The sequence below is a fragment of the Psammomys obesus genome, unplaced genomic scaffold, assembly GCF_907164565.1.
Source record: "Psammomys obesus unplaced genomic scaffold, mPsaObe1.curated_primary_1811, whole genome shotgun sequence".
Classification (NCBI taxonomy): domain Eukaryota; kingdom Metazoa; phylum Chordata; class Mammalia; order Rodentia; family Muridae; genus Psammomys; species Psammomys obesus.
In genome coordinates, this window is record NW_026586550.1 from 12,974,256 (window position 1) to 12,999,293 (window position 25,038).

General features: G+C 39.6%; 1 protein-coding gene and 1 pseudogene across 1 annotated transcript in view; both read left to right on the top strand.

Annotated features, from left to right (window-relative positions):
• The window catches only part of Mgam2 (maltase-glucoamylase 2 (putative)), an 83,739-nt gene that overhangs the window by 57,273 nt on the left and 1,428 nt on the right, over positions 1-25,038 (top strand). The window contains 19 exon segments of the mRNA XM_055602130.1: positions 113-238; positions 1,718-1,846; positions 3,680-3,787; positions 5,284-5,346; positions 6,115-6,249; positions 7,863-7,947; positions 8,822-8,960; positions 15,627-15,760; positions 15,877-15,911; positions 16,013-16,129; positions 16,720-16,868; positions 16,976-17,060; positions 17,986-18,042; positions 18,428-18,552; positions 19,557-19,645; positions 21,636-21,685; positions 23,192-23,365; positions 24,600-25,036; position 25,038. The exon segment at position 25,038 is cut by the window's right edge and continues 1,428 nt beyond it. Coding sequence (XP_055458105.1) covers positions 113-238; positions 1,718-1,846; positions 3,680-3,787; positions 5,284-5,346; positions 6,115-6,249; positions 7,863-7,947; positions 8,822-8,960; positions 15,627-15,760; positions 15,877-15,911; positions 16,013-16,129; positions 16,720-16,868; positions 16,976-17,060; positions 17,986-18,042; positions 18,428-18,552; positions 19,557-19,645; positions 21,636-21,685; positions 23,192-23,365; positions 24,600-25,036; position 25,038 — 2,238 coding nt within the window.
• On the top strand, positions 13,076-13,587 carry LOC129672602 (60S ribosomal protein L32-like; annotated as a pseudogene).

A 25,038-nucleotide genomic window follows, 5' to 3' on the forward strand; every position in this document is an offset into this window, starting at 1 on the left:
AAACAAATATAAACTTTATAAAATAATTGTGGGGTGTGCCATGGTGAGTAAGTAAAGGTACGTAACATGTAAGAATGGCATTGTAGTAATTAGCATTTTATTTTTATTCCAGTTGATTGGTCGGCCAGCCATGACTCCATATTGGGCCTTAGGTTTCCAGCTAAGCCGCTATGGATACCAGAATGATGCTGAAATTGCCAATTTGTATGCTGCAATGGTGGCAGCCCAGATTCCCTATGTATGAACCTCTCCCCTCTCTGCTTCTGGTTTTTAGCTTAATTGTGTAATGAAAACAAGTTCATATAAACTAAAGCTGTGGTTACTTTAGTATAAGAAAAGTAGCTGTGGAGATAGTCTTTTGTAGAATGCTTTACATTTTAAACATATTGCATGCTGCCTTTTTCATGCTATGTCTTGATTTGCAAGGTTTATAACTAAGAGTTACTTATGTATTCTTTTGCAGACATTGGGATGGTTGCAGGATACTGGCACTCACTGTCTGCCATTGAAAATATTTTGCAGTAGCTATGGATTATTCAGGCCATGACTCTATTAACTCAGAAATGGGCATTTCAAAGTGATGAAAGAATGAAAGGAAGAAGTTGCAGAGCTAGACTTTGCTGTCTTCGAAACACATACACGCATATCCTATAATATTGATATGCAATCTCAGGATTGACTTCTGGAGTCAGTCCTGAGAAATACAGTTACATGCTATCAACAAACAAAAATACACATGTGGAGTGCTTAATTACCAGTTTTCTAGAACCCTTTCTTGGCTTTTAGATCATCTGCTAAGATTTTGGAGGAAAATTAGGATTATGAAATGAAAATAAGATGATCTCATTTTCATTTAATTGAACACATACGCACAAGCTGCACTTTTCTCTTTTTATACACATTTTATGATACAATTGCTATACAGAGATGAAAAAATACAAGATAATTGCAAGGTGAATGAAAAGCCATACATCTAACTTACTCACACCATCAATGCTATTAGTAAACCAGTTCATTCTTGTCTTAGTTATGGCTTTTCTACAAGTCTGAGCTTCTCTGAATGCATTTCACCTAGAGCTGTAATTTGTTTAAAATTTAAAATATTAATTAGTGAAATTAATAGATCCTAGTAGATTGATAAAAAATAAATGTAGATGATTATCACTTTAGGAGTAAAAACAAAGTAGCTTGCTTTCTTTTTTCATCTGAATATTAAATACTTTACCCATTGTTTAATACTCCAGTGTTAGTGAGTTTCAAGTGAAGAAACCTCCTTTGGGGCTGTGTGGAGGCAGCTATAAAATAGCACACCCCTGTGTTGTCTAAACTCAGCACAATTTACTGTAGAAACAAACAAAAAGACAACCCCATCTACAATCTCTTTTTAGAGGAGTTTTACTTTCTACCCTTGAACATTTAAATCAGCTCACCAGATGTGAGATTTGAAGGCCTGGGAGGAGAGGAAATGAGGAAGGAAAAGGAGAAAGGAAACAGTAGTTAAAGAAGCTGATGAAGAAGGTAGACACTCGAACTGTGAGCTCATTCCTATGGGCAGGAATCGGAGAGCAACTTCAGCATGTGGAATTGAAAAGTCTGTGCAGAGGAGAATGTTAGGAGATGGCTTTTAGAAGGAGCCCAGGCTGGCTCAGGGTGCAGCGATAGAGTCTACAGAGCATCTGTTGCAGGACCCTGAGCATCTTGCTGTTGCTTCCTGTAGGATGTCCAGCATGTAGACATTGATTACATGGACCGGAAGCTGGACTTCACCCTCAGCCCCAGCTTTCAAAACCTCGGTGTCCTGATTAATCAAATGAAGACAAATGGCACGAGATTCATTCTCAGGCTGGTAGGTACTATCACATAGTTTGGTTCCCGTCTTTATGGTTCCAAAATAGTACCACTGGGAGAAAGTGGATAATGGCTACAAGAAACCTTCTGGTACATTCTGTGAACCCTTAAATATATTTTAAAAAAATTTTTTAAGCAAATAAAGAAGGAAAGGAAAGTGAAAATTAACCTTAAAGAGGTGAAATGATGTTTTATTTTTTTATAGCTGGAATGCTTTATTACTGATATTTTTCTCTTGCTGAAGTGAGAACTGTGGAAAGAAACACTGAATGTATCAAATAGAATGCCACATGACTTCTGGCCTGTCTCAAAGGTGCAGCTGTGTCTCAGTCTCATCTCTTCTCACAAAAGAAGGGGATGTAAAAAACAAACAAACAAAAAACAACCACAACAAAAACATCTTGGGCTTTTCCCTGTTCAGTTTGGCATGTTTGTTAGTGTCCTTGTTCAGTTCAAGTCATATTGTTGAGATTTTATAGGCATAGTTTCTGATGTTACAGGGAGACATGAGTTAACAGTGAAGGTCTAAGTCCTCTAGTTCTTATAGTATTTTTTTACTCACTCTTCTGCAATGTTCCCTGAGCTTTGGGTGTATGAGTGTTCTGTAGATGTATCCCCTGGAAGAGTCTGGAGTGAGAAAAGGGAAGGGAGAAAAGCTATAATTAAAACAAAATCTCAAAAACCTTGACTCTCCCCCCCAAAATCTATTTTGGTATCAACCACACAAATACTGAATCTCTGGGACTTTATTGATGTTTCATTAAACTCACAAACAGAACCAAAATGCCAGCTTACTTAATTAACTTCAAATGAATCGTTTTGCTCCCTAAATTAGAGTATGGCTTTTGTTCATTTGTTGATTCATATATCTGTTGAACATTGATGTTTGAAGTTGATTACTGTAGAGTTGTAGGGAAAGGGTAGATTGGTAGGTAAGACAGTGTTTTTTCTTAAGGAAGCTTTTGTTCTAGCAGAGTGAGACAATCAAGAAATAAGTATTAATAATGTAATTTTAGACAGTCTTGCTTTGCATGACAATTATTAACCACCATAATATAATGATGAGCTGGGTCACCATGAGAGGCCATAGGTGGGAATGTCCACTTTATGGGACATGAAAGAGAGTTTTTTTCCTTTTCTAATGTGTCTTGCTATTAGACAATGGAAATGTAGTACATGGCCTGTCCTCTTAAAGGCAATGTCCTAACTAATCTAGCTTACCCCTAGATAAATATATTCATAAAACTTATAGCTAAGTATCAACATATTCTTTTAATTCTTGTTTCTCCCCTACCTCTTCCTTTTGACATGGATTTATCTGTGATTGGAAAAAAAAAATCACTCATGTCATGTTGTATCTCAGTTTCTGCAAATCTTCTCCTCCATTCCATTAGTTATAGCTCTGGGTAGGTACTTTCCATAGAATAGAAAGTTCAATTTATTGACATAGATTTATATTCTCCTTGAAAGAGATTGTTCTTAACAAGAATTCATCTGGGCTGGAGAGATGGCTGTTCTTCCAGAGGTCCTGAGTTCAAATCCCAGCAACCATATGATGGCTCATAACCATCTATAGTGAGATCTGGTGTGCAGGCAGAATGCTGTATAAATAATAAATACATCTTTTTAAAAAAGAAGTATTCATCTTCCTTTGGGTACCTGTAGTAATGTTGATTTTAGTAGAATACTCAGTAAAGGTACCTAATTATTATTTTTTATATATTACTTATTATTCTTGGGTCACTAATTATTTTTTTACCGTCAGTTTTTGGTGTAGAATTTTCTTAGAGATATTTCATTCATATTTGTGATTTTAAAACTCTCACTACAGGACCCAGCCATTTCTGGAAATGAGACACACTATCTTACATTCACTCGAGGACAGGAAAAAAATGTGTTCATCAAATGGCCTAACTCCAGTGACATTGTTTGGGGCAAGGTAAGACCCGAGAAATATACCTATAATCTCTACCTCACTCTAAGTTTTTATAAATTCTATAAATATATGCTGAACAATGAATACATTACAAAACAAGAAGGAATTTTTCTGATGCTACCTAGCACAGTAGATATTAGCCCCAAAGTTACAGGCCAAGTTCTCTAAAACATGGAATACTGTCATTGCTTATAAAGATTCTGATATCCACACTGTCCATATTTGATATGAATGTTTTTAAAACAAACATGAATAATCTGTTAGGGCGCTGACTGCTGTGTCTCTACCATATAAATTTAAAACAAACATTCACCTTTGACCAATGATAATTAATTAGGATTTTTTAAAAAATCACTAACTCTTTAGCTTGTTGCTTTGGATCCCTTTCTGTGATCTCAATTCCTCATCTCGTATGTATGATATCAATGGTAACTTAGGCAAACTCCAGGACCCCAGATGGTAGTAGTTCTTAAATGCTAACTCCCTTCTTAAGTCTACTGCATTCCTGGCTTTGGCCTGGGCATGTGCTCTTATCATTTTGAATACTGCCTTCTCGCCTAACTCATTGGAACGTGCGCTTCAAGATATGGGTAGTCACAGCTGACCTCTTGTAAAGCCCTCAATAACTGCTATAGAATGTGTTTCTGTGTCATTGCCCTCCGGAAAGATTGCATACTAATTATGTAAGAATTCTGTAAAATGCTAAGGAAGAAAGCATTATTTCCTGTTGAAATCCTGGAAGAGTTCTAGGCATGTAGTAAGTGCTCAGTAAGTGTTCTTTGGTGATTTATCAATGTATGTAGTTAATGTACTGCTAATTACAAATAAGACTGATTAATACTATAGATTTTTAATGCTACATATACTACTCAACAAGTATTAATACTGCTTGAAAATATCGATAACAAGCTGGAAGGGTTGAAAAGCTTGTGTGGAGGGGTATGTGATATGGTACAAATTTAGGAGGGACCCGTCCTTGGTCAGCAAGCAAGATGGACCATCAATCAGTCATTTCTTCAGCATTATATTTCACATTTACTTGTAAAGAAAAGTTTTTATAGGTGAAAATAAAATATAGATCAAAACCAAGTAATTTTTTGAAATATGTGCAGAAGATACTCTTAAAACCAACTTGGAAAAGGGCAGGGAGGAGATGAAGGAGGGAGGGTGAGATTGGGAGGGAATGAGAGAGCGGGATACAGCAGGGATACAAAGTTAACAAACTGTAACTAATATTATAAAAAAATAAAATTAAAAAAAAAACAACTTAGTTTCTTGAGTTCAAAATTTAAAATATGAAAATGTGATGGACTAATTCAGGAAACCCAGGGCATTGTCATCTGGGTGAATTCCATACCTTCGGCATTTACAGTTTAATCTATGACAAAGAGTGAGACATTTGCAGAGTTGCCTCCCATTAGAGCTTTACATGTGAAACATCTCATGGTCTATGTGCAGTGACTTTCAACGTTTTCATTTTTTTTTTTTTATTTGCCTAGGTTTGGCCAGAGTTGCCCAATGTAAATGTGGATGAAACTCTTGACCATGAGACTCAAGTTAAGGTAAAGTTGAACGGAGATTTTTTTCAAATATTACCCTAATCATCTGAATGCTTGTGTTGTCTCTTAGTAGACAAGCAGCTTACCCTTTCTGGCTACGTAGCTCTAACTTAGGTCTTCTTGCTTGGTGGTCGGTTTTAGCAGAAAGAAATGCTCAAATGAGAAATGTGACAGGCAACCAAAATGGAAGGATATAGAAAGAAAACTACCATGAAATCCCTTATGTAATCATTCAATAGTTTGCGATTCAAATATGTTTTTGTCTAAACACAATGAACCAAAGTCTAGAATATTTTCCCAAGCAGGAAACTAGCACATGCAGATGGTTTTTTGATGAATTCCTCCAGGGCCAAAGGCAGCACCAGCAGGCTGGAAGGAGCAAAGTCCTTGGTGTCATGCTTTCTGCCCCATCAAGCCTACACACTTGGTCACCATGCAGCTCATTTTCCATGGGATGACAGACAGGTGCTCCATAGATTGGCCAACCTACAAGAATTTCATGCATTTTATTTAGATACTATTTGTTTTCTATTGTTCATGTTTAATGCTGAGTCATAAAACAAGTCCTATGGGTGAAAGGGGTTTTGAGGTTTTTCTGTCTCCTTCCACCTTTGTGACAATTATAAAGTCTGCAGCAACAGTGGCAGAAAAACTAAGGTTAGATCAAGGCTTGGACAGGCCTAAATGCTTACCCATTTTCCCTTATGTCTTCAGTAATCCCCTTCCTGTATAGGGGAAACCTTCCCATGAAAGCATGTGTTGCTCTTCCAGCTATACAGAGCCTACGTTGCTTTTCCTGATTTCCTGCGTACCAGCACAGCTACATGGTGGAAGGAAGAGATAAAAGAGCTCTATTCAAATCCTCAAGAGCCAAAGAAGAGCTTGAAGTTTGATGGGCTGTGGATTGTAAGTGCACCTTTAATTCTTTGAACTCACGAGCAGTCAGAACTCAGGGAGACAGTTTATAAGCTAGCAGAATATGCAACTAGGACTGGATAACTGAAAGGAAGATAATTTAGTTTCAAGGACCAGAATAGCAGAGATTATTGTGGGACATGTCTTAGAGGAATCCAATAAGGAGGTGTGTCTGCTGCTCAAGATGCTAATACATGGGCAACAGGAATGCCAATATACAGGCAACAGGGAGGAACATCCTGGCATCTCTTATTTCCAACTGGTCAGTCTCTTAATTTTGCTTCCCAGCTGTCAAATCCAATCCAGCTGTGAAGCCTGCAAGTGCATCCTGCAAAACCAGGCAGACATGGGAACAAACAGGGCATAAACTTGGAAACCAGAAGACATTCACCATTAGACTAGTACAATTTACTCTCAAGGACTGTCTTAACAAGCATATTCTTATATGTGTTACACTGAATTTTTCAGAGCATGATCTTTGGATGTTTCTAAGAGCTCATCCATTTGCATATTTCTAGGGGTGGGAAGCACATTCATTCCTGTCATGCTTTCCCCCCTCACATCTAGCCCCCCTGAAGCCCTAAGAGCTGCTGGACCCTGGGCCAGAGTCGAAGCTCACAGTTCACACAGAGACAAATTTGAGTCCCGTGACTGCTATGTAACCTCACTGGCTATTGAACCTTCAGGACAGACAAGCATATTGTAGATCTGTGGAAGAATACAAATTAATCCAAACAGATAAGTCAGACAGTGAAGAAACGTAGGCAACTCTGAAGAAGAGATTCTGAATTCTATGAGATGTTTGCTCTAATATAGTTGTTCTCAACCTTCCTAATCCTGCAACCCGTTAGTATAGTTTCTCATGTTGTGGTGACCCTCAACCATAAAATTATTTTCATAGTTACTTCAGAACTGTAATTTTGCTAGTGTTATGAATTACAATGTAAACTGCTCTAATGGAAAGAAAATTGTTTTGGGGGTTAACGCAAAACAATGCATAGTTAGTCCAAAATGCTTGCTGTTGCCTGTATTATTGTTTAAATCTAACTTATTTAAGATAGACCAGTTTTATTTTTTACTCTCCTGGCAGACAATGAACATTCCCTCCAGGTCTTCACTTCTTACAGTTGGGATATACATTTCCCAGCATAAGGTTTCATTTCCAGCCTTGCTTCTGAGTATTACAACACAGAGTATTATCCAGCCTACGCCAATAACATAACCACAGCCAAGACAGAGACATAAGAAAAAGTACAGGAAGATTATAATGGCCACTGGCTATGATACAAAGTAAATAATCCATGAACAGAAAAAAATAAAAACAGGTTTGTTTGGTAGGGAATAGATTAAGACATTTCATTGGGTTCAGGATCCAATGTTATCTCAACGTCTCGACCTTCATAAGTTCAAAACTGTAAACTGGAAAGTATTCTTCTCCACTCCACTAAGCTGATGTGGGTTTTTAGATTCCATTTGATCCATGTCAAGGTTAAAGAGGAAAGAGAAGACTAGGTTGTGTAGTCATTTGTCTGAGGTTAGTGTTCTATGTAGACAGAACATGCTGCCCTTGATGTGACAGATTTTTTTTTTCTTGCTTACTTCAGGGTATGAATGAACCTTCAAACTTCGTGGATGGAGCTGTTGGGGGCTGCCACAATGAAATTCTCAATAAACCACCCTACATGCCATGTATGATACCTTTCTTGCTCAAGATTCTCTTTCCTTTTATTCTCACATGAAGCCAAAATTTTTCAAGGAGAGGGGCAAGCATAGTCTCAACATGCTGTAAAATCAACAAATAGAATAACTTTGGATATATGCAAATTAGTATGTTAGTAATTAAGTACAGAAATAATAACATGATATGTTATAAAAGAAATTATGCAATTCACTTGATTGTATCGGTGACTATGAATTTATTGCCAAAGTTGTAAATACATCCCTGTATATGCACATATACCCCACCCCAGCATACAGGTTTTTCTGATTAGAGAATGAAACTAGTTTCTACATTCTACCCTTGTTCAGATACTTCATGAAAGATATCCTTGATGCTAAATGTATCAGAAAATGGAGTAAGAGGCTGTAGTCAAAGACCTCCTGGAATAGTGGGTCTTCTCACCACAAAGAAGCCCAAGGAATAAAGTTCCTAAAAACACTCTCTCTGCAATCAGAATCCAGGGTTCTTAATGTCTAGATTATCAGTCACATCTTGATCCACCTGTCCATCCATCTGTCCATCTTTCCAGCTATCCATCCATCCTCCCTTAAGTTAATATTTGTCAGTCAAATGCTGAGAAGCCAGAAAGAGTTAGAAACATTGTTACAGAATTTGAACAAGGTTTATTTATTGCCTTGAGAACATTACCATCTAGTGGAAGAAGCGGTCCTAAGTTTGAGGATACTTTTTCCAGCCCGCATGCATGTTCTTCTTAGCCCTAATCAGTTATGAAATCACAGGATATTGCTTTTTTATGTTAAAAACTCAAGTAATTAGACCTGTTACAGTAGACATGCCAACATATAAATCAAGATGTCTTGGAAATAATTATTTCCCCTTCAGATGTGGAAGCCAGGGACAGGGGCCTGAGCAGCAGGACGCTGTGCATGGAGAGCGAGCAGATCCTTCCCGATGGCTCCCGCCTGCGCCACTATGATGTGCACAGCCTGTATGGGTGGTCCCAGGCCAGACCCACCTACGAGTGAGTATGCTTTTGTTACTGCAAAGATAAAGGCTGGCACAGGGCATTAAGGTACGTTCTCAGCTTAGTTTACAGTCTTGTTTGTGAGATTCCTAGTTATTTCAGGTTCACATTTGGGAAAGCAATGAATTTCTGCTCAGATGTCATATGTGCTTAGGTCTTAAGCATGACCCACTGTTATCTTATATTCTTATTTAAAATACCACTATATAAAAAGAATATTGTCTCTATATAGGCCACTCTCAGGGCAAATTTTGTTAACTGGGCTGGAAATCTTGACTCTTATCCAAGTGAGACACCTTTCCCTTTCACTGTCCCTGTAATTTCCCCCTTTTCTATCCTGCCTCATTATCCATTTAGTAATATGACAGATTACATTTTTCTTTAGTAAGACATGCTTTCATCTAGTTCTTTGACCATATTTATAATATATTGCTTAAACCCCTTGTCCCAAGTCTCTTTAACAACGTTTCCTATTGGGTACTTTCTATTCTTGTGTATATTACATTTAAAAATTTTTATTTTTGAGTGATTTTTTTGTTGTTATAGTTGAAAATTGAACATTCCCAATAAAAAATTATAGCTCTCCTACTGTCCATAGGGTTTGCTGTTATTTCTGTTCTTATTTGATCAGCAACCTTTCTGGATTCCGCAGCTATCAGTTTTCCTCCCCTCTCCTCCTCTCCCCTTCTCTCTCTTTCTCTCCCTTTCTTTTTTCTGTCCCATCATAATCCCTCTTCTTTGGAGACATCTAGACACTTACAGGTTAATATACTCAATCCAGTTGCTGATCAGACAATTTCTCCAATAAATACTCACTAATCAAACATAATTGAAAACAGAAAACACATTCAAAGGTACTGCAATAGAAGAGAAACCAAACGCTACTTTGAACAAGACACAGAAGTCTGGAGAGTTTCTGAGAGTGGGGTTGGAGAATGTAGGTCATCTGTCTTTGCTAATTGGCCTTACTTAAAGGAAAAGTTAAGTATTTCCTCTGGTCTTTGAGAGGGGCGCTGGTTTTCCCTACTTGAACCAAGGTAGCAGTCTTGGCTCCCACACACCTTTAGAACCTCAGGGTACGGGGCCACTACCTTCCCTAAAGATTGCATGTCAATGAGCCTTGATTCTAAATCCCACACAATCCAATTTTTAAAAGATTTACATCTCAAAGGGGCAGAGAAAGAGTGGCTCAGTGATTAAGAGCATTGTCTGCTCTTCCAAAACATCTGGGTTCAATTCCCAGCACCCCCATGGCAGCTCACAACCTGTCTGCAATGCTTATTCCAAGGGATCTGACACCTTCACACTAATGCAAATGAAATAAAATTAAATAAATTATTTAAAAAGGAGAAAGAATTCCTACTGTCTGCTTTTAAAAAAGAAAACACTCTAAGAGAAGTCAGTTCAAGGCTGGTAGTTGACTGTCTTAAACCTATTCCAGTCACGTTGAATGCCTGGCTTCTAAATCCTTTACCGTTTGCCAAGGTGAAAAAAAATGCAAATTTAGGAGACTAAATGACAGACTTACCTTTCATCTCTGGCTTTTGTTTGCCCTCCAGTGCAGCAGCTGCTGGGCCTTCTTTCATGGTTCTTCTCTGGCAATGTACTGGAGCCACAGTAAGATGCTCAGGAATATGCATTCCGTTTACAACGTTTTCTATGGTTCTAATCCTTCAGGAATTACCTTAAAAATACGAGCCAAATGTTTTACCCCCAAGTGAAATCACTGCCTTAGCACCCAGGATGTTGCCAGCACTGTGCTGAAGTTCCGGAAACTAATTCTTTAGAGGTGGTAAATCTTTTTCTCTCCTGATTGATCTAAGGTCTGAGTCAAACCACATGGTCATGGCACCATCAGAATAGACATTGTCTGGAGAACTAAAGTTGGAATAGACTGTTTAACGTGATTTGAGGAAAATGCTTCTAACAAAACTAGAAGGGAGTTAAGGTTTCTTAGTTTACCCTGAAGCTGTATGAGAACCAACTTGTAAGCCTACGACCCTGAGATGCTGGAGGCTGTCGTCCATATAAGCTGCAAGCCGCGTGGTCTCACTTTCCTGAACAAGTTTGGTTGACTCAACTGCACTGGATGTGCTTGCTCTCACTTAGGTGGAAGATAGGGAGGCAGGGAACATGTCAGGATGTATGCTGGTCCCGATTGGTCGAAGGCCGGAAGTACAAGTCTGTGGGTTTGCCTTTTGAGTCAGCTGGCCAACGTAGCTCATGGGTGTTTCCGGGGGCTTCTGCAATGGACCTGCCAGAGTCCATTATCCTGGCCAGCATTTCCTTAAAGCTCGCTCCAAATTTAGCTCAAAATTGTAGTAGTGGTCTTATTCTCGCCTAGTGGCTTTTGGTTACTGAGGGGTTTACCGGAGCATGGGCTAGTAGTCCGAGTAGACTTAAGGGAGAGTGTTAAAAGCCACACACACTGCCTGGACAAGATTTCAAGATTTAACAGTTTCTCTTGGAAAAGATGATTCTTGACTGCAGGCTTCTGAGTTCTGAAATGGTTGCTTTCAATGTTCTGTCTGTATAGTTTGTTGGTTTTTGGTTTTTTGTTTTTGCTAAGAAAAAGTTAACAGATGCCCTTTATCACCCATCTGACCTTGGTCTAAGATAACTTTTCTGTAAACATTCTCAAATAAGTAAGTAAATGTGATTAAGAACCTCTTTCGTGCAGAAAACGCTCCTGTGCTCTAAGCACAGCGTTGATAACGTTAAGCCTCCACTTCCCAGAGTCACAAAACAAACAAACAAACAAACAAAAACACAGTATTCAGTTTTTTTTTTTTTAAAGGATAGACTGGTATTTTCTCTTCCTACACTTACTTTTATTCGCTGTCTCTGTCTCCTCTGCCTCTGTCACTATTTCCGGAGCTCACAGGAATCTAAGGTGCTTTGTCGTGAGCTATCCACGGGTGAGATGCACACTAAGTGATACCACGATCTTCCCAGCAAAATTCTCGTTAACTTTCCATTTTCTTTCTTTTCTTTTTTCTTTTTCAATTGCCCTTTCATAATGTCACTTCATTTACTCCGCTCTATTTACTCTTGTCAGGTATGCGTTTGGGGTCACAAAGATAGAGGCCACCACCCCCAACTGAATTGTCTGGTCAAAGCACAACTTTACTTTTGATCTAAAGGATGTGCTCAGGAGAGGGAGCACACTGGCGTGGTGTATAACCTGACCACCTGACCTTTCCATAGTACGGTTAAAAGAAAGTTTTTTGTTTTGTTTTTTAATATTATTATAAATATGAGAGAGAACAGCCAGGGATATCTGTAAGAGATCCAGAGCAGAGAGAAAAGCAGACTGGATATAACCAGGGCTAGAAAGGTGAGAGAGAAGAGTGGAGATAACAGAGATGGAGTATAAAGCAAGAGATGAGAATGTGAGCCAACAGAGAGAGGAGTGAGAACAGCTGTGTTATAAGAAGGATGGGCAGCTGTTGTAGAGGGAAGGGCCAGGAGACTGGTGTGGTGACTTCAAAATATATAACAAGTATCTGTGAGTGGGGACTAAGGGAGCCTGGGGGTTAGCATGGATCTTGAAATGCTGATAGGCACCACAGATATTTCTTAATAGGAGAGCCATATGTCCCTCTTGCCAGAGGCAAGGCAATGATTTTTTTTTGTAGAAAGAAATTAGTTTCACAAGTTCCTGAGAAATTCTGGCTTTTATCTACCTGCCAGAAATTCTCAGATAGGTAGTTTCTGGATATTTGGACTGCCTTTTGGAATTTGAAGAATTGAAGTTTCCTTTGGAACTGACAGGTGAGAAGAACTTTTTTTTTTTTTTTTCAATTTTAACTCAGGTGTTGACTGTGTCTTTTCTCACTGGCTGTGGTCCAAACTCATAGTCTTTCATGATTGGCTAATTATAAAAGAATAGCCCACAGGAAATGAAGGAAAAGGGGAAGAGGTGTTTTACCCTGTCCCTAAGTTCCAAGAATACAGTGGGGTCTTTGTGTAAACAAAGGTTTTACTAGGTGTGTGTGGGGGGAGCACACAATTAAACATTTTCATAACAGTCTTACAAGTTGGAGGAGTTGAATTCTTCACCATAAACACCAGCTTTACAGCATTCTTTAGAAAGATTAGCTATGCTTCTTCCTCGGCGCTACCTACGAGGTGGCTGCCATCTGTTTTGAGGCAACATGGCTGCCCTCCGGCCTCTGGTGAAGCCCAAGATCGTCAAAAAGAGGACCAAGAAGTTCATCAGCACCAGTCAGACCGATATGTAAAAATTAAGCGAAACTGGCGGAAACCCAGAGGTATCTACAACAGGGTTCGGAGAAGATTCAAGGACCAGATCCTGATGCCCAACATTGGTTATGGGAGCAACAAGAAAACTAAGCACATGCTGCCCAGCGGCTTCCGGAAGTTTCTGGTCCACAATGTCAAAGAGCTGGAAGTGCTGCTGATGTGCAACAAGTCTTACTGTGCTGAGATTGCTCACAATGTGTCCTCTAAGAACCGGAAAGCCATCGTGGAAAGAGCAGCACAGCTGGCCATCAGAGTGACCAATCCCAACGCCAGGCTGCGCAGTGAAGAGAATGAGTAGATGGCTTGTGTCCGTGTTTTATTTGTGTTTAAAATAAAACCACAAAAACTGCAAAAAAAAAAAAAAAAAAAAAAAGAAAGATTAGCTATTAATGTTTCTTGCACTCTGACCAAGCTGAAGCTGGTTCTTAAAACAACCATCTCTTCCTTTGAGAAAAGAAAACAAGAGTTTTACATCCTCTAGTGTAACTTTACCTCAGGCTATGTGAGGAAAAAAGAGAGGTAAACCCTCTTGTTGAGGAGCCCTTCCTCTGTTTGCAAGAGCCAAACAACCAGAAGGAAATGTGACCAACTGAAACAATCCAGGAAAAGTGCACAAAGTGACAGCTGAGTGTTCTTAGAAAAGAAGAGGCTAAGAGGGGGCTTATGTTCTACCCAGTTCACAAACCCCAAAAGACTAGGAATAAATAGACTCCACTGTAAATACATGAGGACATGAGGTTCTTTTTATTATAAATCATTACAAACTGCAGCTTGGGCCCACACCCCCCACCGCCTAGGTGGTGAGAGCCAAGAGCCCCATGCTCAGGTTAGTTGGGTGATTTAAAGATTCTGGTCCCTCCCAGCATGCCCAAAGCAGGGGCCATTCCTGCCTGGCAAGCAACTATTGGTCAAAATGCTACATTTTTAATTGACTGGCTATAGGAAGGTCCCCAGACCATTAATGATCTGGTATCCTTCCCTAGAGGGATGGGCCAGTTTCCTAGTAACTGAATCTCTAGTGGGTGGGAAAAGAATGCAGTAAGGTGGTTCTTCCCCTCAGGGCATTCCTGGACTTCTCCACCCAGCTAGTTCAGGCCTTAAATATTAATAACAGCTGCTGATTTTTTAATCTTTTGTTCTCTCACTTGCAGTGCTCAGACTGCAGCAACAAGACAGGAGTCCTTGTTTCTGACTGAACCTTCCTCTTGCCAGCTTCCACTCTCTCCTTAGGGAGACTCTATCTGTCACGGATCCCACCAACTCCTTCTTCCCCCTCCATGATGCTCAGTCTTCAAATGGTCTTTCGGGGAAGCTTGTTTCTCTATGAACTGTTTTCCTTTCCTTCCTTTCTGTTCGTTGTGCTGGTTTAGAACTTGGGCCTTGGTTTTAGATTGGCAAACCACAGTTGTAACGTAATATCACTTCCTAACTAGCCAGCATCACTGCACCTCCTGGGTTATCATTGCCATAATATGGCAGCATGAATCCACCAATGCTTGGAGTACTGCAGGCACTTAAAAGTGTTTCTTTCTTTTCACCGTTTCATCAGCACTTGAACTGGAACTGCTCTTTGCTGACTTTGACTCACATCTTCGTCAAATTGCTTTATATAGCCACATACATATATGTGGATATAAAAGGCAATATGTATACAAATCTCTCCCTCATGGGCATTTTGCAATGGCAGATATAGAATTGATTGATGTGTTCCTGGGGTATAGGATTTGTTCTATCAATACATATTTTACCATTCACTCTACCCCCACCTCTGACCTCCATTTATAACCAGTTATTTGGGCCTTTTATTCCAACCAAGTACCATGCATGGAGATAACCTAGAACCCCTGCACAGATGTAGCCCATGGCAATTCAGTGTCCAAGTGGGTTCCATAGTAATGGGAACAGGGACTGTCTCTGACATGAACTGATTTGTCTGCTCTTTGATCACCTGCCCCTGAGGGGGAGCAGCCTTACCAGGCCACAGAGGAAGACAATGCAGCCACTCCTGATGAGACCTAACAGACTAGGATCAGAAGGAAGGGGAGGAGGACCTCCCCTATCAGTGGACTTGGGGAGGGGCATAGGTGAAGAAGGGAGAGAGAGGATGGGATTGGGAAGGAAGAAGGGAAGGAGCTACTTATACAAAGTAAATAAATTGTAATTAATAAAAATAAAAATTTAAAAAAAGGAATGAGATTCTCACTTTAGGTACAGGTGTATCTTTTGCACCGTGCTGTTAGCTTATTTCTGACTGCTATCATCACTTCTGGATGCTTTCCTGAAAGAAGTTCTCTGACACTTATGTAACTGCTCTACTGCCTCATGTACAGAGCCACACTCTGTAGTGAAATTCCATGGCTGTCATCTTCAAATCCACCTCTTTATTTCTCCAACCAGAGCTGTGCAGGAGGTGACAGGAGAGAGAGGGATCGTCATCACCCGCTCCACATTCCCCTCTTCTGGACGCTGGGCAGGACACTGGCTGGGAGACAACACAGCTGCCTGGGACCAGCTGGGGAAATCCATCATTGGTGTGTGGGCTGTGCCCAGGGCTTCTGCAGACAGGGCTGGGAGTAGGGTCCTTGGCGAAGGGGGAGGAGGCAGAGGATGAGTGTCTGTCCTGACCCTGCTGCACCTCTCATTGCAGGCATGATGGAGTTCAGCCTCTTTGGAATATCTTATGTAAGTTATATTGGAACTGTTATGCCTCACCCAGATTTCAGTGTATGTGTGTCTGTCTTGAAAGAATAACCAGTTGATACTCTGATTTTGCTTCTTCTCAGACAGGAGCAGATATTTGTGGGTTCTTTGGAGATGCTGAATATGAGATGTGTATCCGTTGGATGCAACTGGGAGCATTTTATCCATTTTCCAGGAACCACAACACGGCTGGCACTAGGGTGAGGCAGCCATTGTTTTTGTTGCAGATGTGTTATACAAATATCAAATCACAGTTTATTTCAAAATTACAAGTGTGTCATTCTTATTTCCTGACAAGTCATGAAGACCATCAGGACATGCATGTTTTGTAGTATCCAGAAAGTTCAGAACTCCAAGGTTGTAAATAACCCTTAGTAGTACAATTTTCCTCTCTTCCTGGAGGCATTACTGCCAAGAAAAGCTATTTTCTAGCTCCTACATCGAACTACCATATAACACCTTCCCTTGCTTGAAAGAATATTGAGTTGTTGTTTTACTCAAACCATGTGTGATAAATCAGTACAACATAAGGGTCTATTGCTAAGACTGTACGTATACACGAAGCCAAAGCTAGGTTGTGCAAGGGGCTTGAGAATTGGTGAGAAAGAGGAAGAGCATCCACACTAGTTTTATAGGTGGCAGAGGGAGCGGAGAGGGGTAGGCAAGAAGTGATGAGAGAAGCGACACAAGTCTCACAGGTGGAGGATGTGTCCAGCCATCTGCTTTTGAGATCCTTTAGATGCAGTGAAGAAAAGTTTACCTGTTGTTGCATGCTCACTCACCCTTTTAGAGACAAGATCCTGTGGCCTGGAATTCCACCTTTGCGGAGTACTCACGAAAGGTTTTGAGGATCAGATACTCCCTGCTGCCGTATCTGTATACCCTGATGCACAAAGCTCATACCGAGGGTAGCACTGTCGTACGGCCGCTTCTTCATGAGTGAGTGACACCTCTTTCCCCAAACAGTGGGTCTGGCCAGTTTGTAAGTAACGCTTTGTGATGGCTATATGCACAGGAATGAGGTTTTTTCATATTGGATTTTTCAGGTTCACTGAAGACAAAACAACATGGGATATAGATGACCAGTTCATGTTGGGCCCAGCCATCCTGATCAGCCCAGTTCTGGAAAGGGTGCGTTTCTCGTTATGGACCAAACACTTTCTAATCATGTGATCCAAAGATACAGGAAAACATATTTTATTTAAAATTAAAAGAAATTATTGCTCTTTGTGTGTGTACATGCACAGATATTAGAAGACACCTTCTAGGAGTCAGTTCTTTCCTTCTCCCATGTGGCCTCCAGGCTGCTTGCTGATGCTTCCACCACTGAGGCAGCTTATCATCTCCAGGGAAAAACCACTTTAAACATCTCCCTGTCTTCCTTACTTCATTATTTTCAAATGAATAACTTTCTAGTACATCAAAAGGAGATCTTTACCTTCAAGATACTTATTAATGAAAAGTTTTCAACATTTATATTTTCCTTTTGGAATTTTGTGATATAGTATCCTTTTATAATATCTTTAATTATAACATTTTTCTGTATATTTAAAGAGGAATTTTCTTTCTTTTTTTTTCCAAGTGGGTTCCCTAAAAAGGGGAGCAGGGGCTGTCTCTGACATGAACTCAGTGGCTGGCTCTTTGGGTACTTCCCCCTGGGGGGTGCAGTCTTACCAGGTCACAGAGGAAGACAATGCACCCAGTCCTGATGAGAGCTGATAGACTAGGGTCAGATGGAAGGGGATGAGGTCCCCCACTATCACTATGAGGTCCACTATGGACTTGGAGAGGGGCATGGGAGAAGATGAGAGAGAGAGGATGGGGCTGGGAGGAGACAAGGGAGGGGGCTACAGCTGGGATATAAAGCAAATAAATTGTAGTAAATAAATAAATTAATTTTAAAAAGAAAAGGAATTTTCAAAGCATAATCATTAAGATTTCTCTTCTTGAGAAAATAAAATTTCATCTTAATCTTAATTCTATAAAAAGTGCTTTAAAGATCAATATTGCTTTCCAGTTAGGATTTTCATCATAACATACTGATTTTCTGTTTCAGAACACAGATGAGGTCTTTGCTTATTTTCCCAGAGCCCGGTGGTATGACCATAGCACAGTAAGTTGGAATGTTTTTAGGAAGAACCAGTTGGCTTTGTGTAGGCTAGAGGGATGGCTAAAACTTTCTCCTAACATCACAGACCAGAAAGCAGCAATTTCCAACCTTTCCAGTCCTAGCTAGATCTGTACAATGTGGGGAGTTTCATAAAGGCTTAGGAAACTCCTGATTATCTATATCTCCTTACCCATCCCATACCTTTTCTAGACACACACAGAAAACACTAGGTTTTCAAAGGTTTAAGCAAAAATGAAAATAGATCCCCCATAGATACAGTACTTTGCTGATCTTCCAACATGCTCTCTTAGTAAGTAAGAATTTTTAGTAAAACATGTAAGTCATTTAATTGATTTACCTGTCAACATTTCTATATGCTTCCTTCTAGGGATTTGGCAATGAATCCTCAGGTGAGTGGAAAACACTGGCAGCTCCTCTGGACCACATCAACCTTCATGTCAGAGGAGGCTACATCCTGCCTTGGCAAGAGCCTGCAATGAACACTCACTACAGGTATGATGAAGCCGCGTTTGATGACCTGGCCCTTTAGCAGGGTGTACGGATAAATAACCAAACTACACACACACACACACACACACACACACACACACACACACACACACACCAACTTGCTGAGTAGTTTCATTGGTTGGAATCTTCTGACAGGATCTAGAAGGCAAGTTCATGAAGTCAGTCCTTGGGAGATCTTTTACCTGTGCTCTTGTGTCAAGAGCACAATTTTCCTGAGCAAAAATTTTCTTGAGGCTAAAAACCTGTTTTTCTTCCCACATTATTGACAAGTGGAGTATGAATGAGCAACTTCACTTGCAGTGGTTATATAGGAATATAGGCCCCATTTCCAGGCTTACTTTGGTGAACTCAAGAAGCTATTTCTACACACACACACACACACACACACACACACACACACACACATCACAGAAGAGCAGCCTACTTTCAGCCTGTGATGAAGAGCATGATTTTACCTGAACCAAGCCCCTGAGATGGCTTTTGAATAATCAGTAGGATTTGTCTGTGTGAAGACAGGGAAAGATATTCTGAGAGGGTTAAAGAAGTGAAGGTAAAAAGGGGTTGGGTGGTAAAATTAAGAGTTGAGTTAGCTCATGGAAGGCTGTGAAGGGCATCATAAATAGTTGGGTTTTATCCCCTGGCACTTGAAAGCTGTTGAGTTTTCAGTTGTTTTTTAATTATTTTTTTTCTGCTCCTTTCTCACTAAGAAATTGATATCATGCCATTTCATTGTACCGTTGCAGTGGGTGTGTTGGAAGAAGGAGTGCACATTTGAGTTGTGAAACTTGAAGTTGACAAATGTTTCATTAAACTTTAAATGTTCAATTGACTTGTATCTCATATTTTACCCTGCTCTGTTTTTGTCATTTTATGTACATATATAACACACTGAATGTTGTTTCTGGGTAAAGAATGTTGTCAACATATATTCTTTGTTCTTACAACCTATTACCAAGTAAAAAAGGATGACTTTTTTTTTTTTATAGTCGGCAAAATTTTATGGGCTTGACTGTTGCTTTGGATGATAATGGGAAAGCCGAAGGTCAGTTGTTCTGGGATGATGGACAAAGTATTGGTGAGTAAGAGGAGTCTGCATATCAGTCACAGCAACTGTGTCATAGAAGCTCAGTATATGCTGATGAGACCACATACCTCTCTCTCTGTTGGCCACTATCGATAAGTCAGTGGTGTAAGGGAAACTTCTGAAAGTTTGCTTGCTTGTATATATTCTCCTGCAAGTTACTGCGGTTATTGATTCTCCAGTCTTGTAGGTTCAAGAGCACGGCACGATGGATTCAGGGTTGATCTATCCTCACAGAGCTCTCTCACTCTGATAAAACAATGTGAACACAGATATCAGAATGATGGTGAGGTCATCCTCATGTGCTGGGGCTAGGGCTCTACTCAGGTTTTTTTCCTCACGAGTAGGGACACTTAGGAGCCTTTTGTTGACACAGAAAATGAGAGTTAAGGATTCCCAGAAAGATGTTTAATACTTAGTATGCTTTCCTTTGTTTGCTGTAAGTATACGGCTAGGTTTTAGAATGTGTTTAGGAATCACACTGGTCTGGTAAAGCCATGGTAGTAGGTTCTCCTCTAAGATACATCCCCTCATTAGCCCCTAGTAGTTGTCTAGGTTTCTAGTGCCAGGTATGATTTCCATTCCAGAGTGGATCTGAAGTCTAATTGGACAGCTACTGGTTACCATCAAGATATGAATGCCACTAGTGTACTTTTAGGGATATCTTGCCATGCTGGCCATTTTTCTAGTTCCTAAGTGCCACAGCTAGATAAGACTTTTTATTGTTTCAGTCCCTTGACAGTTTACTTAGTACGTGCTGGTACTGTGAAGGATAGATGACAGGAAAGAGACTTTCAATTTACACCCAGCTCAAATCTTCTGAGTCCTTTGACCAAAGTATGTGGTATCTTCAGCAATAGGGATTTACCTTCAATCTCTGAGAAGCAACCAAGAACAACAGCAAAAGTTGTTGCTGTTGGTAGTAGTAGTCTATTTTGGTATAGACTACTGAAGTGGGATTTTACCTTACATCCATTAGAACGGCTAAGATGAATAACTCAAGTGACAACACATGCTGGAGAGGATGTGGAGAAAGGGGAACCTTCCTTCACTGCTGGTGGGAATGTAAACTTATACAACCACTTTGGAAATCAATCTGACACTTTCTCAGACAATTAGGAATAGTGCTTCCTCAAGATCCAGCTATACCACTCCTAGGCATATATCCAAAAGATGCTCAATTATACAATGAGGACATCTGCTCAATCATGTTTGTAGCAACTTTATTTGTAATAGCCAGAAGCTGGAAACAGCCCAGATACAGAAATTGTGGTATATCTACACAATGGAATATTACTCAGTGATAAAAAGCAAGGAAATCATGAAATTTGCAGGTAAATGATGGGAAATGGAAAAGATCATCCTGAGTGAGGTATCTCAGAAGCAGAAAGACACACAGGGTACATATACTCACTCATAAGTGGATATTAGACATGTAATATAGGACAAACATACTAAAATCTGTATACCTAAGGAAGCTAATCAGGGAGTGAAGTGGAGATTTCTCATCCCTGGTACTTTTATTTTTTGCCATCAAATAGTTGTGCTGGCTAGTTTATGTAAACTTGACACAAGCTACAGTCACTTTAGAAGAGGGAACCTCACTTGAGAAAATGCCCCACAAATTGGTTTGTGGGCAAGCCTGTGGTGCATCTTATCAATTAATGTTTGATGTAGGAGGCCCAGCCCACTGTAGGTGGTACCAACCCTAGGCAGGTGGTCCTTGAGTGTATAAGAAAGCATATGCCAGATAATAACCTGAAATGGAAAGTGGTAACCCATTCCAACCCTGTAGTGTTGGAGATCAAATCCAGGGTCTAGCTAATGGTAGGCAAGTGCTTTCTTATTATCTTTAATGGTTCTCAAGAAGATGAAGACTACCTCCTTAGTCACTGCAATCCATTTAAGATATTTTGGACTCAACCTGAGATTATCTGCTACAATTGAAGCAGATGACTGCTTATTCATTTCTTCTTGTTTGCAGATACTTATGAAAAAGGAAACTATTTATTGACTACCTTTATAGCAGCACAGGTAAGACTACCCTATTGTGTTTATAAATGCTTTTCTAGTTATCTACAGATTAGACATCCTTCACTAAATGTGTAAATATAGCGTCTTATATCTTAAAAAGAAAGACTTCTTGCCTTTGTTTGTCTAATTTATATAACTGACAATAAAATAAGTAATAAAGTAGTTCTTATTTTACACTTATCCAGAATACTATCAATATTTAAAAAAAAATGTTTGGAACTCATATTAACCCGGAGAAAAACTGACCATTGAATATATAGCTTATTTCTAGGGATAAGAAGTTTTCTAACTGATATATATATATCTTCATTATATATAATGATTTTAATTTTGCTTTACTTACATAACATCTCATAATTTATCTCATTTTAGCTCAGATTGATGTTCAAATACTTGATCATGGTTTAGGCAATTTACTACATTTTGTTTTGTTTGTTTGTTTTACAAATTTCTTAATTCGGTGACAGTTTCCTATGGTACTGTATTATACCACCATACCATCATTCCACCCACCTATGTCACTCATCTGTGAAAATGGATGACTCCGTTTCCTAAAGGCTTAATTTCCTCATCTGAAAAGGAGAAATAATGATAATTTATTACAAGAATTAGTAAGAAGCCAGGCACTGTGGCATACTTCTGTAATCCCAGCACTATGGGAGGCAGAGGCAGGCGAATCTCTGTGAGTTCGAGGCCAGCCTAGTCTACAAAGTGAGTCTAGGACAGCCAAGGCTACCATGTCTTGAAAACAAAACAACAACAAAAAGAATTAGTAAGAATACATCAAAAATAATTTACAAAACCTTTCTTGGTTCACGAATATATCTTTAAGATTGTATTGAGATTCTTCAGAGTTACATAAATGATAGAATGAACACACACACACACACACACACACAGACACACACACACATATATCAAGAGCACACATATAAAGGAGTTTATTAAATTGGCTTACAAGCTATGACATTCCTAGCCCAATAATGACTGTCCCTGGACTGAAAAACCAAGAATCTGGGGGTTCTTCAGTTTATGAGGCTGGATATCTCAATTAGTCTTCAGCCTATGTTGGAATCTCGAAGCAGTAGGTTCTAATACCGTTAAAGGAATGCCTCATAAGCAGGATGAAAAAATTTGCCAGAGCGAAGACAAGCAGGAAAAAAGAAAAAGGCTTACTTCCATCTGGGCTGTTTCTAGAGGATATGGACCAGATTTATGGTGGGTTTTGCCTCTTCAAATAATCCAATCAAGAAAACCCTTCACAGGTGTGACCAGCTACTTGAGTATGATTCCAAATATAGTCGAAAATCAAGATTAGCCATCACAGGCATCATCAATTTATCATGGCTGCTCCAGAGGAACTATGTATTCATGAAAAATTTAACAAAAAGTGGAAACAAAGAACAGAATCAGAAGACTAATTCAAAATCTTTTCACACTGCAATGTAAAACATAGTTTTATAACTTGTGCATTACATATGCCTTCTTCTTATGAATTCTTTATAGAACACCTTGAAAATCCAGGTCCTACATAATCAATATCTGAGTGACTCAAATGCACTGAAAATTGGATACATTAGAATCTGGGGTTTAAACTCTACCTATGTGAAAGAGGTCAGTTGTACCTACAACAACCAGCAATTCATCCAGAACAATTTCACAAGAAACCCCTACAATCAGGTATGTCTGAAAGGAATACTATTGTGAACTCACCTTATTATTTTATTAAATTATCTCTAATATATGTGCTGAATGATAGAAGGGCCTCACATCTACAGAAGCATGCTTCTGAAAATCTGAGAGGACTGTCGTATAGCCTCCAACATGGGTGGTCTTTCCTTTGTGGTCTGGTATTGGATGATCTGAAGCCTGATTTTATCCTTTCTGTTGTGTTTACTTATGAATTGGAGTAGGTTTGAATAGACTGGTTTCCTAGGCTACCTAATGGAACATAGTAACATTTTTGCCCAGAGGCTAAAACTAAGGAATGTTTGTGAAATTTCTCTCTCATTCTGCAGTGTGCCAATTCCTGGGCAAATTAATGTTTCTTTATAAGCTTTAAGTTGGGCCTTAACTGTTCCTTTTATTACATGAGTATGCTTCGCTCATTGTATAAGTAGTGTTTATTTGGTAACAAAAGAGAATACCATCAGTACCAGACAGCTTTGTCTCAGCCCTGGAACCAAGTAAAACAACGTGTTGCTAGATGGGTTACTGAGAGAAGAGCAACCTGGGCAATAGTAACTTAGAATCTGAATAGTAACGCTAGGCCATGGACTAACTATAAATGGATGCAGTAGCCCAAACAGAATGGCTTAGAGAACTGACAATGGATAGCTAGAAATTCTGCTATATTCTGGAGAAACAATGCTCTAACAGCATTGGAAATTTGGAAGATGACCACACTGAGCACCCAAGTGGGTGTTACCCCCAGTGGTCTTTTTCATGATGTACTTAGATACAATGATATGTTCCTTGGCTTACCGTATTGATACTGTGAAGCTGTTGTTTCTAGTTAACCCAGCTCCAGAGAATCACAGAGTGCTGTTTGGGGAAAACTCTACAGCATGTTTAATGCCTGGTACTTGCCAGGCACTACACTAGCATTGGCAGTAAGAAGGACATGGAATAGTTTGCCATCAGGAAAGGTAGACGTCAGTTTTAATCGCAGGTGTAAATATTTGAGAACATTGGAGTTGGGAAATAAGAGAGTGTGAAGAAAGAGATTTCTGTCACACATAGAACAGCTCAGCATGGTGATTGGAGACCAATATAAGCTGAAAAGATTTACGTCATCTGCTATTTTGGGAAAAAATGTGTGCATTTTTTTGGTTGTTAAGGTAAAACTTGAATAGTAATTTTAGAGTGCTTAATAAGCTCTAACACAGCAGTGCAATCATTGCTCTTTTGGCAGGAACTAACAATTCAATTGATGGAAGACAGTATGAATCTAGAATTGCTGACTGAAGTTACCTGGATTTATGGAGATCCTGCACTTCCCACACCAAATACAACCATTATGCTTCCGACAAGCCCACACCCATCTGCATCTAGCACTGAAACTGTGACCAGTTCAGCTCCCATAACCACAGTAGGAACAACTACTACTACAGCCACACTTCCGGGAACAATTACACCTCCTATGGTTAACACTAGTGATGCAATTCCTGTCACAACCACAGCTGCAAAAACAAGCACGATTGACAACACAACTATCACCTCATTTCCTGACACAACTACACCTTTCCCTACAACTCCTTTCACAGTCACAAGCGATGTGATTCCTGTCACAAGCACAGCTACTGGAACAAGCACCATTGACAACACAACCAGCACCTCATTTCCTGACACAA